Source organism: Acomys minous (assembly GCF_964271855.1).
Source record: "Acomys minous genome assembly, chromosome: 5".
NCBI lineage: Eukaryota > Metazoa > Chordata > Mammalia > Rodentia > Muridae > Acomys > Acomys minous.
In genome coordinates, this window is record NC_140494.1 from 77,662,324 (window position 1) to 77,682,786 (window position 20,463).

At 44.5% G+C, this 20,463-nt stretch overlaps 1 protein-coding gene across 4 annotated transcripts in view; it reads right to left on the bottom strand.

Moving 5' to 3' along the window:
• The window catches only part of AMOTL1 (angiomotin like 1), a 123,269-nt gene extending 103,847 nt beyond the window's left edge, over positions 1 to 19,422 (bottom strand). For 2 of the 4 annotated variants that reach the window (XM_084782908.1, XM_084782907.1), the window contains exon 1: positions 1,025 to 1,093. In XM_084782908.1, the coding sequence (XP_084639034.1) occupies positions 1,025 to 1,060 (36 nt within the window). In that variant the 5' untranslated portion in view covers positions 1,061 to 1,093. Of the gene's footprint in view, positions 1 to 1,024; positions 1,152 to 19,184 lie in introns of those variants that run through there. The other 2 variants (XM_084782910.1, XM_084782909.1) reach the window with 2 other exon arrangements.
• Positions 19,423 to 20,463: the final 1,041 nt, after the last annotated feature.

Below are 20,463 nucleotides of genomic sequence, written 5' to 3' on the forward strand. Positions count from 1 at the left end.
CACTGTATAATACAGAAACACTGCCCATATTCACTCTGTGTAAGTTACTCAGTTTCAGAGATGGGGCATATCAGAGTGACATCTAATGATCCCAAGGTGTCTGTCTCTCTGTCTCTCTGTGTCTCTGTCTCTGTTTCTGTCTGTCTCTGTCTCTGTCTCTCTCTGCCTCTGTCTCTCTCTCTCTCTCTGTCTCTCTCTCTCTGTCTCTCTCTCTCTGTCTCTCTTTGTCTCTCTCTCTCTCTCTCTCTCTCTCTCTCTCTCTCTCTCTCTCTCTCTCCCCCCCCCCTTCCTCCTTTCTCAGCTTTCCATTGTTTGGCATGTGTTCTCTGCTCAATGTTACTCTCAGATGGGCAAGTACATAACCAGGAGGCACACTCTTAAAAGCATGGACCTCAGAGACCTTGGATCTTTTCAGTGGCTCCAGCTAGTGCCACAGAGCTCTATCCATTTGAGGGCATGGGAGGGTGACAAACTCAACAGAGGACCCCAGCTCTGTGTCACCATTCTACTTCCTATATTGGTTTGCTCCACTCCAAGAATGTATCAGCAACTTCATCATTTAGGGCTGAGCCACACTAATGCAGTAATTGGACAAAGAGAAGGGAAGGGAAGCTAGCCTCCACTGTTAACCCTGGCTGCTCAGTCCTCTGCCTCAGCACTTGTGGTCTGTAACTGAGACATAGAGGGAGCTCCATGTTGGTTCACAGCAGCATCCCACCCAGTGAGGGCCCGGGCACAGGAAGTGACAAACCACAGCACTTCTGGCCCCATATGGAAAGGAAAAGTTCTTAATTCTAGTCTCCCAGACAATGGTTTTCTCTTAAGGTCACATAGGTAATAAAGAGTTACCCTCAGTATCTGAGCATACGCCTGTTTGACTTCTAAGCCCAAGTTCAGTAGTCTCCACCCAGCTGCCCTTGAAAAGCCAAAGTTCTGGCACACCGGACGCAGTGCCAGGCTGACACAGTGACAGGCAGGAATGGGAGAAACCATGTGGATCAGCAGCAGGAAAAGTGGCCCATACCGCCTCTGGTGTTGGGGAAGTGGTGAGGCCCGGCATGCGGCAGCCAGCTTCCTTCCTCCAGGGCCCAGCTTTCACGGAGGTCCATGCTTCCACTGAGTCCCTTGTGCACGCAGTTCTCATCAAATGCCTGAAAGACACAACAGAAGCAAGGGGTGTGCATCACTACTGGCGCCCTCCTGGAGAAGAAGCCTTCTTGGGTCAAAGTAACCAGTTCCCTGCCCACTCTACTCTGTTAGCTTGCACTCTTATTGTGAAGACATGACGCTGGCCTGAGTGTGATGTCCCCAAGCCTCGTTCCTTTATCCACTGAGTTAGAAATGGTCATCACACCTGCATCGTGGGCAAAGAGCTTTGTTTTCACTTTCATGTACTTATAAGAGACTTCTAGAATTTCAGGGAAAGAGGGGAGCTTGGAGGGAGGAAGAAGGAGATAGGAGGTGAAAGAGGAAGAGAAGGAAGAAGAGGAAGAAAGAGAAAATAGTCATATATATATATATGACTACATATAAGTGTATATATACATATGTGTATATGTAATGTACATATGTGTATCTACATATACACATACATATATGTAGATATATACACATGTATGCATACATTGCAAAACAGGCCAAAATTCTTCAAATTAAAAGCTATAACTGGTTATCGTTATGTTGGATTTTTCTTTATAAATTTAGTTCCTTACAGGCTTCAATAATGAGGCAGAGTATTGTAATAAATATTATGTTAAAGGAAAGCTCCAGAACCACAAAGGGCCCTGGAGACCAATTTTCCACTTCCATTTGCAAAGCCCAATCGGAAGGCTGTGTCCCAAGGACTCTTGGCTTTCATGCAAAGCTCCCACCACCACACTAGCCATCCTGGGAAACAAGCTGCATCTTGGTTGATGACAACCCACAGCCACATTTTGCCCACATTACAAAGCAATATTGCTAATGTTGTGCACGGAACAGGGCCTCAAACCAAAGCGGTTTTTGAATAATTGAACATGACTGAGTCACACATCTGTGGATGTGGCAAGTGGGACCTCCGCCGTGCAGGAACCCTGAGGCCTAATTGGATGGGCAAGGTTGCCGGTTTGCTGTAATCAGAGCAGCTGGCTCGATTTGGTCTCTGAACCTTCCAGAGTGCTGTGCAGAGCTGCTCTGGAGGGGGGGTGTCTCTGCCACGGCCTGCAGGGCTGCGGACAGAGTGGTTCAATTGCTGAATTTTGGATGTGGTGCTCCTGGGAGTTGTACCAAGCAAAAGTCTCTGATGAGGCACTGAGGTGATAAGAATTGTGGTGCACTCTCCAGATGCCTCACCAGAAACCTGTGTTCAGCCCCAAGGCTTTAGAAGATAATTCTGAAAGAGCATGACTCTCACACAGCGACCTGGTGGCAGCACTGGACGTCAGGAGCCAGACCCCATCCTGCCTCTAGCACTAACTTTGAACGCTGAACAAATTCCTTGTTCAAAGCTCAGTCTTCCCACTCTGACTGAAGGAATTAAGAATTGATGTTGTCAGAGGGTGGGCCAGCCTCCCAAGGTTTGCAGGCTAGAGCATTTTGCTTTTACTTATGTGTTTTGAATGATAATAGCCCGCGAAGGCTCATATATTCAAATGCTAGGTTCCCAGTCGGTAGAACTGTTTGAGAAGGGCTTAGGAGGTGTGGCCTTGTTGGAGGATGTGTATCACTGACTGGGGGGTGGGCTTTGAGGTTTCAAAAGCCCATACCATCCCCAGTCTGTGTCTGTGTCTGTCTGTCTCTCTCTCTCTCTTTCTTTCTCCTTCCCTCCCTCTCTCTCTCTCTCTCTTTCTCTTTCCCTCCCCCCCCCCCCTCCTCTGAGATCAGATGTTCTCAGCTACTGCTCTTGAGCCGTGTCTGCCTGCCTGGTCCCCTACCTGCCACCATGATGGCCATGGACTCTAACCCTCTGGAACCAGAGCTCCAATAAACTCTTTTTTGTTTGTTTGTTTGTTTGTAAGTTGCCTTGGTCATTCAATCTCTTCACAGCAATAGGAAGGCAAGACACAAAGGCAATCTCTCTCCTATGTCAGCAGACTGAGGAAGCCGCATTGTTTGTTCACTGGCTAGCTGTGTGTGCAATAGTAGCCAACTGAGCTGGAGGTTGCCCACTATTGAGCAAGAGGTGTTCTCTGGGCAAAACTCAAAACGTAAGTTAGGCGCCACAAGCCTGTAATTTCAGCACTTGGAAGATGAAGACAGGAGGATCAAATGTTCAAGGTCATTGTCAGCTACATGGAAAGTTCCAGGCCAGCCTGGACTGCATGAGGTATCGCTAAAACAAAGCAAACCTGAAAACTAAAAGGAGTTTATCTAATCCTGAGCCATGTTCACAATGGAATCATTTAATTGACTAAAATAAATATATAATATTTACGTCTTTATTAACCAAAATATTAATGACACTAATACATCCTGGAAAAGACTTTATCTACAACAGACTAGAAATTCCAAATATCTTTATTAATCCTTGAGGAGTTGAAAATTCCAAGAACTTTGTTTGACTTTTAATTACTCATCAGAGAATGGTGTTTAAGGTCGATCCCTCATCCTTCCAGACCCACTAACTTAGCCTTCCAGGGATTAGGTATGCACGGGTGCTGTCTTGTGGAGGTGTGGCCTTAGACTTGAGCCAGGAGTTTAATTCTAGCCATCTGAATGTTTTAGGTTCCATTGTGACATCTCTGACACCTGAATTTCACACCTCAGCTTGCGAAAGCCAAACATCAAATATGGGATGAGATTGTATGAGTCAGATATCATGAGGAAGGGCTTTGATCGGTCACACCTATTACTGTAACTGTGACATGATCCCTTGAATCCTAGGAAGCTCAGGGGGTTTATTCATAAACCTCTGCACTCCAGGCCTGTGTCCATAAAAAGCAACTTAGCCGGAGTTTGGCCTAGGTATCTAACTTCTTCCCAAGTAAAATCTCAAAGTCTGAGCTAAAATTTAAGGAAGTCACAGGAATTTAGTGACAAAAGGAATTGCAGCAGCCATGAGAACAGGGAGTGGGGAGTGCGTTAGGCAGCCAGAGGCAGCACGTAGCTGCCCTCTGAACACTTGCTTCTACAGAGATGGACCGCCTGCGCACATGAGCATGCTGTGAGTACATGCCTGCTATTTAATAGATATTGGTTAAGTGAATTTAGGAATAAGTGATAACGACAAGTGAGTGAGGATGCTAGCCAGACATCACATCCCCAGGAACTCCCAAAGGAGACATGCTTATTTGATAAAGTGAGGTGAGTCAGGCAAGTAGACGGGATTCAGATATGTGGGGATTTAGCACTGTTGCTCAGGTCACTTGAAACTGACTCCTCTTCTCTTGCTTGTGTGCCTCCTCAGCGAGGCATTCTCCCAGCTATTCAGGCCAGAATCAAGGACAGCCTCAGTTGGCTGATCATATTCACTCTGGCCAATGACTAGCCTTTGGTGATTCTCTGAAGTAGAATCCATTGGCATGGGTTCTCACGCCTCTCACTGCGGTGTGTCCCTGCTCTTTCTTTCCTCTACCCTGCTTTTCACACTTCCTTTGCAGCAGGTGTTTTTAAACCCTATCTGATGATGTCACTTCCCAATAGAATCAATGCATTGTTCCTAGGAGAAAGTGAGGACTAGTCAGTGGCACACACAGGATCTAGCTATGGCTGGATGTGTGCAGTTCCTTGCTGACTGCAACTTAGCCATGTTACTTCTGACATGGTCACATGTTCCCAGAGTCTGCCACCAGCACCTGCCTCTACCATTGAGGGCATTGTATCACGACTCGACTAATGTGTCTGAAAGGTTTGCTTTACAAGTTTACTAACTTAGAACAGGGATTGTAGCTGGGTATGATGGCACACGCCTTTAATGCCAGCACTCAGGGAGGCAGAGGCAAGTGGATCAGTGTGAGTTCAAGGCCAGTCTGGTCTTCAAAGGAAATCCAGGATAGCTAAGGCTACACATAGAAATCTTGTCTTGATCAAACCAAACCAAACCAAACCAAGCCAAACAAACAAACAAAAACCCCAGAGAGTATACCTCGTTTGTATTGTTAGGTTTACATTTTCACAGTGGCTGTCACAGAGTAAATGACACAGGTATGTTGAACAAATGAATGCACTTAAGAGGGAATGAGTGCGTGGTTGTATTTGGCATGGGCCTATCTTAGTTTTGCAAACCTCTTTGAATCGCACTCTGTCTGCAACCTCACCCACAACCGGTGTTTTGGCAATTTCTCCACCTCGGCATACCATATCTACCTTTGTAGATTCCCGCACCCATGATGCCACCTCAGCGTGCGCACCTGCCCATCTGCTTGCCATGTCTGATTCCCTGTGTAGACAGCAACCTCCCTGTACCATCCCAGTTACACCCGAAGTCCTAGTCACCAGGGCCGTCTCTGCTGTTATGAACTTGATCTAGAAAAACCGTTCAGAAGAATCCTGCCGGTACTTTGGGTATTTACTCTGCTATATGCAGTTCCATCTGTAAAGGAACTGATAAACTAATGGTTCTGTACTTGGAGAATCAGGTAGCATATTCTGTTGCTAAGGGATTTAAGTTCTATGGAACGTAGACTTGACCACAGGAAGCAAGACTACTTGCTGACAACTTGAACTATAAATGAAAAATATACACAAATGTGTATGTACCCATAAATGCATGCACCTGATAAATATTTATACAATGCTCCTATGTCCCAGCCACTGGAATAAAAACTTGGGAGTCAAGGAAAAATGTTGTCCCTTTCTTCAAGAAGTTTTCATAGTTGTTTGGGAAACATATATGGACAGATCACTACAGAACAATGCAATAAGTGGAAACAAGGAGGAAACATAGGGAAACGCAAGGACTTGTAAACAGTAAGTGTTAGGGTTCAGGACTAGCTGAGCACTAGAACACTAGACTCAGGCTGATGGAAGTTTATTTGAACACCGAACAAGAACTGACTGGTCAGGGCCACAGCCTGTAGATTCAGACTGTGACATTGGTAATGAGAACTGACCAGTCAGGGCCACCGTCCAAATTCAAGAATCAGACCATGATATTGGTCTATTTCTAAGTAAGGCTTTTTATAAGAAAAACTATAACCAGGTAACAACCAGGTAACCAGGTGGGAAGCAAGGGGGGTGGGCAGCATTACATCAGTTTGATCAGCTAAGCACAAGAAGAATTGATTTTGTTCTGAATCCCATGTAACTAGGTGGCTAAACAAAACATTTTGAGCTGATTGGTTGGGATTTAGGGTAGTGGAGCTCTTGGGGGGGTCTTTCCAAGTGGTAAGGAACAAAGCAGGATGCTGCAGTCTTAATTCTAATAGAACACCCTTTATCTTTAACCCAAGCAGAACATGGTGACATAAATGTATATGGTCCCATCCAGAAGCTAAATGGAACAAGTGATTGAAGCGGGGAAGGAAAGAGGCCACAGGGTGGGAATTAGTCCCGTTCAGAGCTCAGTTCTCAAATACCTAAGGTCCAAGTTTCAGTGTTAGGGAGAAAATGCCAAGCTGACTTGGACCACGGTTGAACGGTGGGTACCTCCCTCTTAGGGCAACCTCAAGTTCTATTCTGATGAGTTCCAACATCTGCGCCTGGAAGATCCTTTTCCATCTAGCTCAAATATGGAAGAATAAACACTTAGACTTTTTTTGTGTGTGTGTGTGTGTTTTTCAAGACAGGCTTTGTCTGTAGCCTTGTCTGTCCTGGACTCGCTTTGTAGACCAGGCTGGCCTAGAATTCAACAGAGATCCACCTGCCTCTGCCCCCTGAGTGCTGGGATTACAGGCGTCAGCCACCACACCCAGCTAATGCTTGGACTCTTAATATTCAAAATGACACAGCACTTAAAATAAACCAAATTTGGGGGGGAACCCACAAAAACATGTATTGTGAAAACATTTTGTTGTTGTTGTTGCATAGATAAAGGGTGAGGAGCACTTGGGAGGACTGTACCCTCTTCTGTCTGAAATGCTTGATGGCTGAGGATTGAGCTAATTATTCTGTGCTTCTTACGTGTTTCTGAGAATCCTCCCAACATCATAGAACTGGAAAATTTCAATAACTTGAAAAACATTATTTCAAACTAGCGTATCCAAATGGGTAGGGTGTTTTCAAAGCTACAGTATAATTTATTGATGTTAATATTTTAAGTATGCCAGTAAATAATTCATGCTACCCCTCTCTAAGGGGCTGTGGTAACAGGCGTATTTTTAGGAAGCCTAATGAAGTTAGAAGTTAGAAGGTCCTCTATTGAACTCAGGGTTTTCGTCTCTAAAGCTAGTTCATAAAGATCCAACTCAGGACCCTCTCTGCCACAGGACCGTCTCATGAGATGTGTTCCTGGTCCTCTTGCTGGTCCATGAAGGTCAAACCCCAAACCTTCTCCATCAGGACTGTCCCATGAAGATGTGTTCCTGGTTCCCTAGCTTTTCCGAACTCCGTATGTTCCTTCAGTACAGTCCTTTTGCACTGGAGGACCACTCCTCTCACAAGATGACTCTCCATCACATTAGGGCCGCCTCCTCAGGACAAAGCCTTTTCTTCTGTAGCATTGCCTTCTCACAGGGAGCACAATCACCGGCTGGCCCACGTAGTGCTTGGTAAGTAGAGACGGGTATCCAATGCTCGCCGCTGAGAAACTAACTCCCCAATCAATCATAAAACATCTCTGTCACCAAAGCCCGCCATCCTTGCAGTTCAATGTCCAGATACAAACTGATGAACAAAGAAAATGGGAAGTATTTGAAGAGACTGGGGTTCTCCTAATGTTTTACTAATGTATTGACGCAGCGTGGGAATCTCCCCCAAATTCAGTTCCTCTGGTGTGCGAAGGAGGGCTTACAAAGCCACTTCTTCCTTCCTGAATACAGACACAGTTTTAGGAAAGGCAGACATCAGCTAGAGAACATGCAAAACAGCAACAACAACCACAACAACAACACACACAGCAGCAGCAGCAGCAGCAGCAGCACATTTCAGCACACTTGCTTACAGATGTCACTCAATACTCAGCACTGCTCAAGCTGTGAGGGGACAAGCCTGTGGGAGGCAGGGTGAACACACTGGCCAACAGCAAGGACTTTGGGGATGGCTCTGAAGCTAAATCTCAGTAGCCATAGTCACGGGCAAGCTAACAGGACTGAGCTCCATTTTTTTCCCCATAGGATCACAGCATATGCTTGTCAGAGCATCATAGGAGCCAAGTGAGAAATGTTTGTAATTTACCCAGTAGAAATCCTGACCACATTAAATAAAACAAAACAAAACAAAACAAAAACAAAAAAATCAACCATTGATGGTGGCCATTGTTCTTGGTTGTCATTGATAACAGTTAAAGTAGACAAAATTCGTAAAGAGTATCTTGGTCCTTTTTGTTCGCCATGGAGTCAGCATGAACCATGGGGAGGCTTTGAAGCCTGTCATTCATCTCCATGCAAGGGCTGACGGCTAAAATACATTTCTCTAGAAGAAGATCAGTGGAAAAAGTGGGTAAGAGTGCAGCTGTCCCGTGTGCCAGGTCTCGACAGGGAGAAGTGAAGCCAGCCAGAAAGGAGCAGCCGAGGTGAGAGGGTGAAGGAGTGCAGCAAGGGCTTGCTGGGCAAGAGCCACAGCAGCGCCAACTGGACACGGGGTGCTGGGAAACCACCGCAGAGAATTAACTGTCTAAAGAAGGCACCAGGAAGAAGCCTGGGAGGCCAAGAGCCAGAAGAGATAAACTGCCACAGCTCTGATTACAACCAAGAATAGAGTGTTGGCAGATCTTCCGGCATGAGGCTCTGCTTCGTCTTCAAAGGCATACTAGAGTTGGAAGGGGAAAAGTAAGTTATCCTCCAAAACAGCACTATGAGGATCTTAAATGGGTTTGAATTTTCTAATCGCTGTGTGCTTTAGCAAGCTTGGCTGGATATAAAAGAATGCTACAAACTGAACGCTTTAAACCACAGCCCTCTATGTCTAGCAGTTTTGGAGGGTGAGGAATTGTAGAGCAAGGTGCCAACTGATTGGTTATATGGCACGAAGAAAGCTCTTTCCCATTCCCTATGTCCTCAAAGGTGGAGAGAGATGGGGAGCCTTTGGGTCCTTTCTTCTTCTTGTTCTTCTTGTTCTTCTTCTTGTTTTTCTTGTTCTTGTTCTTGTTCTCCTTCTTCTCCTTCTTCTTCTTCTTCTTCTACGGAGGCAGAATCAGTCAGGATGAGAAAGCATCAGGAGAGACGCACAGAGGGAAATAGCTACCCACACTGAGTTTCTAGCCTCTATTTGGGTTTCTTGAGGCAGGCGTCTTAGGTGAGGAGTAAGGCAGACAGGACAGGTCTCCAACCTCCTTCCCAGACCAGGCCACGTCATTAGAATAAAATGAGTCCCGGGATAAAACACCTTCGAAAACTTAAAGAATTCCTACCTTCAGCCCGGCAGTGGTGGCACACACCTTTAATCCAGGCACTCGGAAGGCAGAGGCTGGTGGATTACTGTGAGTTCAAGGCCAAGCCTGGTCTACAAAGTGAGTCCAGGACAGCCAAGGCTACATTCACAGAGAAACCCTGTCTTGAAAAACAAAAACAAAAACAACAACAATAAGAGAAAAAGAGAATTCCTACCTTCTGACGGCAGTCACTGTGTGGCAAGGCACCACTGCAGATTTCTGGTGTGGTTTCTCAGAGTCATGGGTAGGAGGGGCTCTTCTATCTTCCGTTTGGAAGCGGCTGAGTGGCTCCACTTTGGTGAAAAGGGGCCTGCCCCAGGACCAGAGTGTGCCCACAGTGTGCGCGTGGCTGGCCCCATCTTCCCCTGGTCTTATCTGAGTTTAGTTTCATGTCAACACAATCACTCTGGATTGTGCTACCAAATAACTCTCTGCTGAGAATGCCACACCGTGGTGGCCTTCTGGGGACCCTTAGACGCCTCTCAGCCCTTGCAACAGAAGTTCTCATCTTCTGTTGTGCATTAGAACTTTCTAGGGAACTTTAAATTATGTTAATGTACCAAATCTGGAGCAGAATCTGAAAATCCTGGGGGCGGTCCCCAGGCCTTCCATGTCTCCTAAAAGCTCCCCAAGCTCTTATCATATGAAGCATATAAAAACATCTCACTGCCAGTGACATCCCAACAGTTCCTCCCCAGATGCAACTGTTATTCTTATTTTCATTTCCAATAACTATCTTTGCACACACCAATACATATGGGGATGCATCATAACATCGATGAAGCCACTCACCATAAAGCTGAAAAAGAACACTGTGCTCTTGTAGTTGGACTAAACTATTTGTCCAAACAAAACAAAAACAAAAACCCAAACTGATGTACAGCCAGGCAGAGTATCATATACGTTTGATCCCAGAACTTGGGAGGCAGAAGCAGAGGCAGGCAGATCTCTGTGAGTTCAAGACCAGCCTGGTCTATATAGTGAGGCCTGACTCAAAAAAACCAAATTGATGTAGTTGATTTTGTATATGCAAAAAATAACATTTCAAATCAGTGAGGGAAAAGTTAGATTGATAAACCTACCTTACAGAATGCAATTACAGAGCAAGTGAGGTCTTTCTGAGGTGTGTGTATATGCAGTATTCTTTCTAAGTAAAATAATGGGAATATTTGGACAGCCCTCAAAACACAGTTAACAAAATACACGTTATACTGCAGAAGCACACAGCTATTAAAGCAAATTAGCACTGAAAGATTCTGTGAGTACTGACTGAAAATCATGCTGATTTGTACATTATAAAGCAGCTTATAAATAGAGTCTGATTATAAAAGAAAGGCACACGCATGTTTAAACCACATAAGGAAGGGCTGGGAGGAGCTTAAGGTTTGAGTGGAAACACTTGCAGGGAAGGAAGTGAAATTTCACACGAGGTTGTTTATTTGAGTACTTTTGGCTTTTGTTTTTGAGGCTTTCACAATGTCCCCAGGGCAAGCCTCAAACTCTTAGCAGTCCTCCATCTCAGCCTTCCAAGGGTGAGGATGACAGGCATGTGCCACCAGGCCCAGTCCAACTTATTCTTAACTAAGTGTAAAACTGTGTCAATGAAGGAAGCTTAGCCTTTTTAAAATATGGTGCTAGGGCATTTTGACAAATTTATATCCTCCATCCAAATTAACTTTGATTTAACATAACACTTTATAAAAAAAAAATCAATGCAAAGTAAATCAAAGATGTAAATGCAATATATAAAGCTACAACTCTTTTACAAAAAAGGGTAGAGTCTTCAAGAATATGGTTAACTAAGATGTAATATGAATAAATTAATTTAAAAAAAAAAAAAAAAAGAAAGTTGGATATTACTTAGATATACAGGAAGTGAAATAATGAAATTTGCAGACAAATGAATTGTAGGTATAAGGTTATTGTAAAATTCAAATGCTGATTTCTGTACCCCTGCCTCCTAATCTGGTTGCAGTTCTTGTTTCGAAAATGTCTTGTCTCAATGTTGTATAAACAGGGCTCCACAATTGTCCCCTGATATGTCACTAAGGCAGCTTACAGCCAGTTGCTGAGCAGGGGAGAGAATGGGGTTGACCTTCCTGCCAGCCAGGGGAAGAGGAGTGAGAGGAGAATGTAAGAGACTCAGCCCCAGGAGAGGTTCAGGAGATATCAGGAGAAGGAGCTGACTCAGGAAGCTACAAAGTAGAAATATCTCTTGCATATAAACTGGGAGCAACCTAGATTCACTTACAGGGTTAAGAATAAAGTAATAACTACTCCAAAAAAAAAAAAAAAAAAAAAGATTAAAATTTGCAATAAGAGCACAGTGCACCAAAGGAAAATTTGAGAGGCTGGGATGTGACACACTTGAGCAGTACTTTATTGAAACAAAAACATTAATAAATTTAACTTTATGAAAATTAAATGCATGTTCTACAAAAGATTGTAGAATTGAGGAAATGTTTGCAAACATAGTAAATGACTTTATCTAGCAATATATATATATATATATATATATATATATATATTGTCAGTTGTTAAATAGGCAAACTATCCAGGTATACATGTCACTGAAAGTACATAGTGACAACAGATAACCACATTAAAACCCACTGGGCAAGCACAGATTAAAACCACAGCAATAGATCATAGCCCCCTTATTATAATGGGTAAAAATAAGAAATAGTGGTAATTCCAAATGCTGGCAAAAATACAAATAAAGTCCATCATACATGGCTGGTGGCAACTTAATGTCCCCCTTCTTTAGAAAAATAGTCTGGCAGCTGCCATTAAAATTAAAATCAACTTCCTATGAGAATCAGACACACTGTCCTCCTCAGCATTTCTCACAGAGAAGTGCACGTTTTCCTTCATGCAAAGCCTTGTATGTAGCGCCAATGGCAGCTTTTGGTTTGTGTGTGAAGTATTCCCCCACAATTTCATGCGTTTGAGCACGTGGCTCCCAGCTGGTGGAACTACTTTAGAAGGTTGCAGGACCTTTAGGCGGTGGGAGTCTTACCAGAGGAAGTAGGTTGCTGTGGGAATTTTATAACCCCGCCTACTTCCTGTCACTTCTGTGTGACAGTGTGACTTCCTGATTGGGGTGACCAGCTGCTTCCAGCCTGTGCCACCTTCCCTGCCATGATGGGCTGTACCCCTCAAACAATAACCCCATGGGCAGGATGGACAATAAGTAGCCGACTGTGGTGCGTCTATGCTGTGAAATGCCACTCCTTTTTTTTTCTCTCAACTATGTTTATTGTAGCTTTATTAGTAATAGCCAGAAACTGGAAACAACCTAGATATTCCTCAACCAAAGAACAGATAAAGACAATTTGGAACATTTACACAATGGTACTACTCAGCTACCAAAAACAAAGATACAGTGCAATATGCAGACATGGAACTAGATGGATCTAGATGGAACTAGAAAAGATCATCCTGAGTGAGGTAACCAAGATCCAGAAAGACATATGTGGTAATACTTGGGAATCTTTTTAAGACTAAATACATCGTTTCATGGTGTAGTTAACTGGATTTTCTCAACACGCTTTTCTCATTGCAATAGGTAGAGTCCACATGGCAACAAATAAATAAAATGTTATTCTTATCTTCCATAGACTCACCATATTTCTTAGTCTTTTTAAATATTCAGAAAATGATACCTACCCAGATCTAGCCAATGGACAGAACATTCTCCACAGTTGAGTGGAGAGTGGGGTATGACTTTCACACGAACTCTGGTGCCTCACCTTTGACCATGTCCCCTGAAGGGGAAGACCTGGTGGCACTCAGAGGAAGGACAGCAGATTACCAAGAACAGACTTGATACCCTATGAGCATATACAGGGGGAGAAAATCTCCCCATAGGGGAGGGGAATAAGGGGAAAATGGGAGGGAGGGAAGAATGGGAGGATACAAGGGATGGGATAACCATTGAGATGTAACAAGAATAAATTAATAAAAAAATTAAAAAATATTCAGAAAATGTCTCAGCTGCCAAAATTAAGTGAAGAACAGATAAACAAGCTAAATAATTCCACTTCCCCTGTAGAAATAGAAGCAATCATTGATAGTCTCCCCCCCCCCCCAAAAAAAGCCCAGGGCCAGATGGTTTCAGTGCAGAATTCTATCAGACCTTCAAGGATGTGCTAATCCCGATACTCTTCAAGCTACTCCAAAAGATAGAAATGGATAGAACATTACCAAATTCATTTTATGAGGTCATAGTCACATTGATACCTAAACCTCACAAAGACCCAACAAAGAAAGAGAATTTCAGACAAGAACATATCAAAGATATCATTCACCATGACCAGGTAGGTTTCATCCCAGGCATGCAGGGATGGTTTAATATACAGAAATCCATCAATGTAACACACCATATAAACAAACTGAAAATTAAAAACCACATGATCATCTCCTTAGATCCAGAGAAAGTATTTGATAAAATCAAACATCCATTCATGTTTAAAGCTTTGGAGAGATCAGGGATACAAGGCACATAACTCAACATAATAAAGGCTATATACAGCAAACCAATAGCCAAAATCAAATTAAATGGTGAGATACTTAAGGAAATTCCTCTAAAATCGGGAACAAGGCAAGGCTGCCCACTCTCTCCATATCTCTTCAATATAGTTCTTGAAGTTCTAGCCAGAGCAATAAGACAACAAAAGGAGATCAAGGGTATCCAAATGGAAAAGGAGGAAGTCAAATTATCCCTATTTGCAGATGATATGATAGTGTACATAAGTGACCCCCAAAATTCCACCAGAGAACTCCTACAGCTGATAAACACCTTCAGCAAATTGGCTGGATACAAAATTAACTCAAAAAAGTCAGTAGCCTTCCTATATAGGAAGAAATTAGGAAAACTACACCCTTCACATTAGCCACGAGCAATATAAGATATCTCGGAGTTACTCTAACCAAGCAAGTGAAGGACTTGTTTGAAAAAAAAATTTCAGAACTCTGAAGAAAGAGATTGAAGATGACATGAGAAGATGGAATGATCTCCCTTGTTGGTGGATTGAAAGAATTAACATAGTAAAAATGGCCATCTTACCAAAAGCAATGCTGCTTCTTAAAGAGAAAGGATCAGCAGTGATGTGTGCAAAAATCTGGGGGTCTTCAAGGTTATATTCCCAGTGGGCAAACCCAATGCTACTTCAATTCCTCCATAGCACACTTATTAAAGTGTGATCTGGACAATGGGCTTCAAGGGATTAAAAATAGGAGGAGGAGGTAGAAACAGGTCTGCAGTTATGTCAGAGCTTTGTATCTTATTGATGTGGGAGTTACATGAAGCTACATGAGGTAAAATCACATACAATTACACACACACACACACACACACAGAGAGAGAGAGAGAGAGAGAGAGAGAGAGAGAGAGAGAATGTAGTCAAACACTTGGCGAAATCTGAATGACTAGGTGGTACCAACACCGGCACCTAGTTCTGATACAGCAGTGCAATTATGCAGAATGCTAAATCTGAGTGAGGCTCGGTGAAGTGGACCGCAGACTCAGAGATCTATAAATATTTCATAACAAAAGATATAAAGTATATGGGCCAGCCGTTCTTTAACAGTCAGAATATATGCATCGTGCTTGGTGTAGGGCTGTTGCATGTCTGGACCAGCCATAAGCCCAAAGAAGCATGCCTGCCAAGAATTCATCAATAGATTACATTTTCATAGACTAAAATTTGGTATTCACAAGGTATAAATAAAGTAGGTGAACTCAATATGTACCTCTTACCAAAGGGGAAACAATCAGCTGGTAAATGGATTTTTTTTTTTTTTAGCACCCTGGCCTCAGGATCCCTGTCAAAGTCATCCAGCTGCAATGCCTCCTTAAACAAAACTTAGCAACACCATACCAACACGATCACTACTACAATTAGCTGTTTGCCTATGTGGCATGTGTGTGGGGACACTGTGCGACTGTTAGTGACCCTATAAGCATCCTCTTACTTAATTGTCACAAGATCGTGGCGCAATGACATCATCATCAAGACTTAAAGGATGGGGCTGGAGAGATGAGATGACTCAGAGGTTAAGAGCCCTGAATGCTCTTCCAGAGGTTCTGGGTTCAATTCCCAGCAACCATATGGTGGCTCGCAACCATCTATAATGTGACTAATGCCCTCTTCCGGTGTGCAAGTGTACATGCAGGCAGAGCACTGTATACATAATAAATAAATAAATAAATAAACACTTTTTAAAAAAGACTTGAAGGATGCGGAAATTAAGGCAAGAAATGTCTCCACGTTAGTTTAGGTCAGCCAAGTAGAAATGTCAGAGTCTCGACCCTATCTCTAGCCATCTGATTTCAAAATCCACGCTCTTAACACGGATCTTTGTGTCTCTTTATTTGGTTTTTGGTTTGCTTGCCTGTTTGTTTTTTCAAGACAGGGTTTCTCTGTGTAGCCTTGGCTGTCCTGGACTGGCTTTGTAAACCGGGCTGGCCTCAAACTCACAGTGATCCACCTGCCTCTGCCTCCCCGAATGCTGGGATTACAGGTGTGCGCCACCATATCCGGCACCCTTGGTGTCTTCTAAAGACTTGTTTTGTGTCCTTCTCTTTACTGATTTTTCCCTCCTAGGGGCATCCGACATTTTCTGCTGGGATATTCCCTAACTTCATGTTTTCTCCATTGTACCTGCTTCCCTTAAAATTTTGTGTAGGAAGATGAAATGGGGCCAACAGGACAGGCAATACAGAGCTCCCGGAACCGCTGCTAAGAGCCTGGGTAAGATAGGAGACGGCAAGACATGCTGTTAAGTGTGAACATGGTAAGTGATTTTGTTGCAGTGATAGGATTTGTTAGCAAAGTTATTAAGTTTCTCACATTTCTTTGGTCAAGCAAGAACTATTGACTCAGTAAAGTTTTCCTACAAAAACAAACACAAATAATGATCTTGGGTTGTTGTTTTGTTTTTTTGTTTTTTAACCAAATATATCATGGGATGGAGTCTTTTGTCCCTTACACCAGGTCAGGGGCTCAATTCAGGCTGGGGTCCAACTAAAAGAGGCTTCCCTCCACTCAGGCTACCTAACCCTGCGCAAATCCACCCCCCAAGCTTGGAGAGCACACATTATTATCGCCCACAGTGCTGTGGGAGGCTGGGCTGTGCAGGGCAGTTCTCAGTCCTGCTGTGTGGGCTCCTCACATAGCTGTCCTCTGACAATGCTAAGTCTGCAGGCACCTAAAGGCTCCTGTCCTACCTAGCCGGACGACTGAAAAACTCCCAGCACGGCCTCAGCTTTCTTTTTACTGTAGCCTCTCCATACTTGTGGTGAATTTGAGATTTCACACCCCACAGAGGTTCAAAATCAGTGGCCTTTGTGGACTGAAGGCAGTTTGTTCCAGCTCATAAGAGCTGATCTCAGCCATGCTGGGTAGATCACAGCTTTGAACCCAGCACTCAGAGGCAGAAGCAGGCAGATTTCTGTGAGTTTGAGGCCAGCCTGGTGTACAAAGTGAGTCCAGGACAGCTAGGGCTACACAGATAAACCCTGTCTCAAAAAAAAAAAAGGTGCTGATCTCTGCATGCCATTTTAGTAGCTTGAAATGGCCACCCAGGGAGTGTTGGCACCATGAAAACTGGTCAACACAAAATTCAAGTTCTTCATTTCCCAGAAGCCAGTGCGGCAACTTGTGCCTTTTCTTGGTGGCTGGCTTCCCCCTGCGTGAGGGGTGAACAGACACAGACAGAAGCTGCAAACCTTAGCTCTGGTTGTCCCTGAAGACCACTTTCTTCTTTTTTGTTGGCCAAGCAGCAACCCAAGGCTAGCTTAGTTTCAAAAGAGAAAAGTGTCTGTTAATCTCTTATGGAAAAAGTAGCAGAGGACCCACTCAGAGCAGACATCCAGCGCTGGGTCACTGAGAGAATGAGCGAGCTTGCACACAGAGCACCAGCATGACACTCTGAAAGCAGAAAGCCTTCTGGAAGACTTTACTTCAGTATCTGAGAGTCCTACACACTTTCTAAATTTCTAAGGATCCTGCTAGAAAAGTGCCAGATATGAATGTTTCCCTCCATCTTCAGGGACATAGGCACCAGCTCACTCAAGCCCCCCACGGCGTGCTCAGTGGCTGCTCTGTCCCTGCTGTCTCAGTATTCTGTGCTATTTATCATCCCTTGCAAGTGTCCCTCTGTGTTTGTTGCTGTGCCTCGTTCCTATTGTGCCACATACAGGTAAACTATACACACACACACACACACACACACACACACACACAGGCACATGCACACACACATGCATGTACACATATGGGCACATGCACACACACATGCACACACACATGCACACACATGGGCACATACACACACACACACACACACACGGGCACATGTACACACACATGCATGTACACACACGGGCACATGCACACACACACACACACACATGGGCACATGCATGCACATGCACATGAACATGTACACACACGCACACATGCACACTGTTTCAGGGAGAGGTTACACGCCTTCAGAGAAAAGGAAGAGAATAGCAGTTCTTAACTGCCCAGGGTCAGGTCTTCTCAGTTCTGATATTGCAGTGAGCTAGGCCTTATTTCCATCCCACAATCCAGAAAACCAGTCAAAAGAAGACCACGTGGCCAAGAAGGATATAAGCTTGGACAGGTCTAGTGGCCCAGGCTTGAAACCCTAGCTGCTTGAGAAGCTGACACGGAGGATCCTATCTGGGTACGATAAGTTCGAATCCAGGTTGGGCAACTTAATGAGACTCTTTCTCAAAATAAGAGGTATAGGCTCTCTGTGAGTTTGAGGCTAGTTTCGCATGCATAGTAAATACCAGGGTAGGCAAGGTTACATAGCCTTGCTTGAAAAATAAAATAAAATAGCAATTTAAAAAAGATGGTCTTGGTGTCCTTCAAGATTGAGTCAAGTAGTCATGTGAGAGAGCACCCTATGTAAAAGGCCTGCACTGCCAGTATTACCTTGATCATGGCTCAGCTTTCCCCCCATCCCATCCATTATTTGTAGGCATCTCCGTGATAATCTGATGCCTTTATCAAGCCTTCCAAAGTTAATAAGATCTCTATGAGTCAATCAGTGGTGATGTAACTCAGGGACAGTGAAGGGGAGAGAGTCCTCTGGTCTTTGGAATCCCAGGGTCTGTACACACACACACACACACACACACACACACACACCTTGTGCCCATCTCCTGAGAAGAACTTGCACAGACTCGCACTAGGACGTGTTTGCTCACTTCTGCCATGAAGCAGCACAGCCCTTGTTTACGCGAGGTACCTGCATGTCAGGGCAGGGATCTGGGGGCCCCTTTGTCTCCTGCTACATGCCTGAGAAAGAAGGGAAGCATTCAAGCCATCTGCAGAACAGACCGAGGCTTGCCACGGACTTGCTGCTCTTCTCTACCCCAACTCTGTCAGAGTTGACTCAAACACAAAATCGGTGGTCAAAAGGGCAAAGGATGTGTGGAGGATGCTAGCCCAACACAGGTCCCTTCTACTTACCTGATAAGTTAAAACAGAACTTGGGAGAGAGGCGCACAAACCAGGCACAGCTCCCTGCCCACCACTGAGGCTCAGAGTTGAACCACCCAGCCAGGGTCGGGCTACTCTGTAGGTTAAGACCACAGACCCCACCCCACCCCCACCCAAACCTGAATTCCCTGGGATGCCCTCCAAAGTCCCCTGAACCCAATATCCCTGGGTGAGAACTTACTAAATAAAAATGTGCTTACCTGAGAGATGGTTCTGGTGCCCAGTCGTGGGAGAGGAAAAAAAAACCCACTAGGTTCTAACAGCAGTGACAGGGATTCACAAATAAGTCAGCTAGTTTTAAAAGGAGAAAGGTGACTCAATCGCTGGTGCCGTGGAGTTTAAAAAGAGCAGCGAGTGCTCCCTGACCGAGCCAATTCTGCCTCATCCAGATGACTCCATCCAGAGCCACCGTCATTGCCCAGACATGCTCAGCCCTCACAAGGTGGAGCGCTGGAATCCCACAGCTCTGTTGTGTTGGAGCCTCTCAAGGTCCCGAAGCACCAATCAGGGCTGGCCCAAGAGGACGAAAGCCAGACGCTTACTTCCTTGAGCCAGGTCATTATCTCCCAAGAATCCAACTCTAAAACCCCAGCACTCTAGGGAAAGAAAACAGGTAGTTAGCCATCTGAAAGGCAAAAATCCCTCGGAAAGGGGAGGGGGTGCGGGGGGGAGGGGGAGGGGGTAGAGCTATCAAGTCCTGTCAAGAGAAGGCAGTGAGAAGTTTGGAACAATTGCCTTGCTAAAAAGTTCTCAGAGCTCCAGGATTTGAGAGCACACACAGGTGGTGAGTGAGTGACTGGACTTTGCAGGGGGCAAATAGTCATTTAAGCAAAGAGGCAGCTGGGTTTAATTTTCTATTATTCACCCAACAATGTTTGGGGTGGGGGCGGTCATTTGTCATCTTGACAAATCAATCCTAACTGTGTCCAGATTTTAACAGAAAGACTGGGAAAGGACATTTCCGTGAGCAATTTTGTTTCAGTACTTTAGACAGAGGGTGCAACAATCAGGTTTCTAACATGCGAATTGCATCATTTGAGTCAGCAGCTTAGTGGTCCAGGACCACCTCTCCACGCCAACCCCTTGGTCTAGCCAGGGTGCTGAGTAGCCATGACTACACATTCCACCTTGGAAGTGGAACAGAGGTTTGAGTTGAGCAGCTTACTGCTCTTTGACTGTCCCTCTATGACATGGGAATTTAAGGAGAATCCAGGTCACTGGGCATGTATTCGATTTCTTGCTGAGCTATTTTGAGCCTCTTCAATCTCTCTGTGCCAAGTTTCAGTGCAGAAAAAAAAACAAGAAAATATTCCTATCTAATCAAATATTATGTTAGAATCCAACAGTAGAAAGGGTGAGGTTTGAATTCTGATATATAAGCAATGTTAACATGGATTCTAGAAAGGGTCTGGGAGGCTACTGTTCAGGGTGCAGATGGTGATCCAAAGAGAGCAGGGGTGAGGTGTCATCAGTGATGAG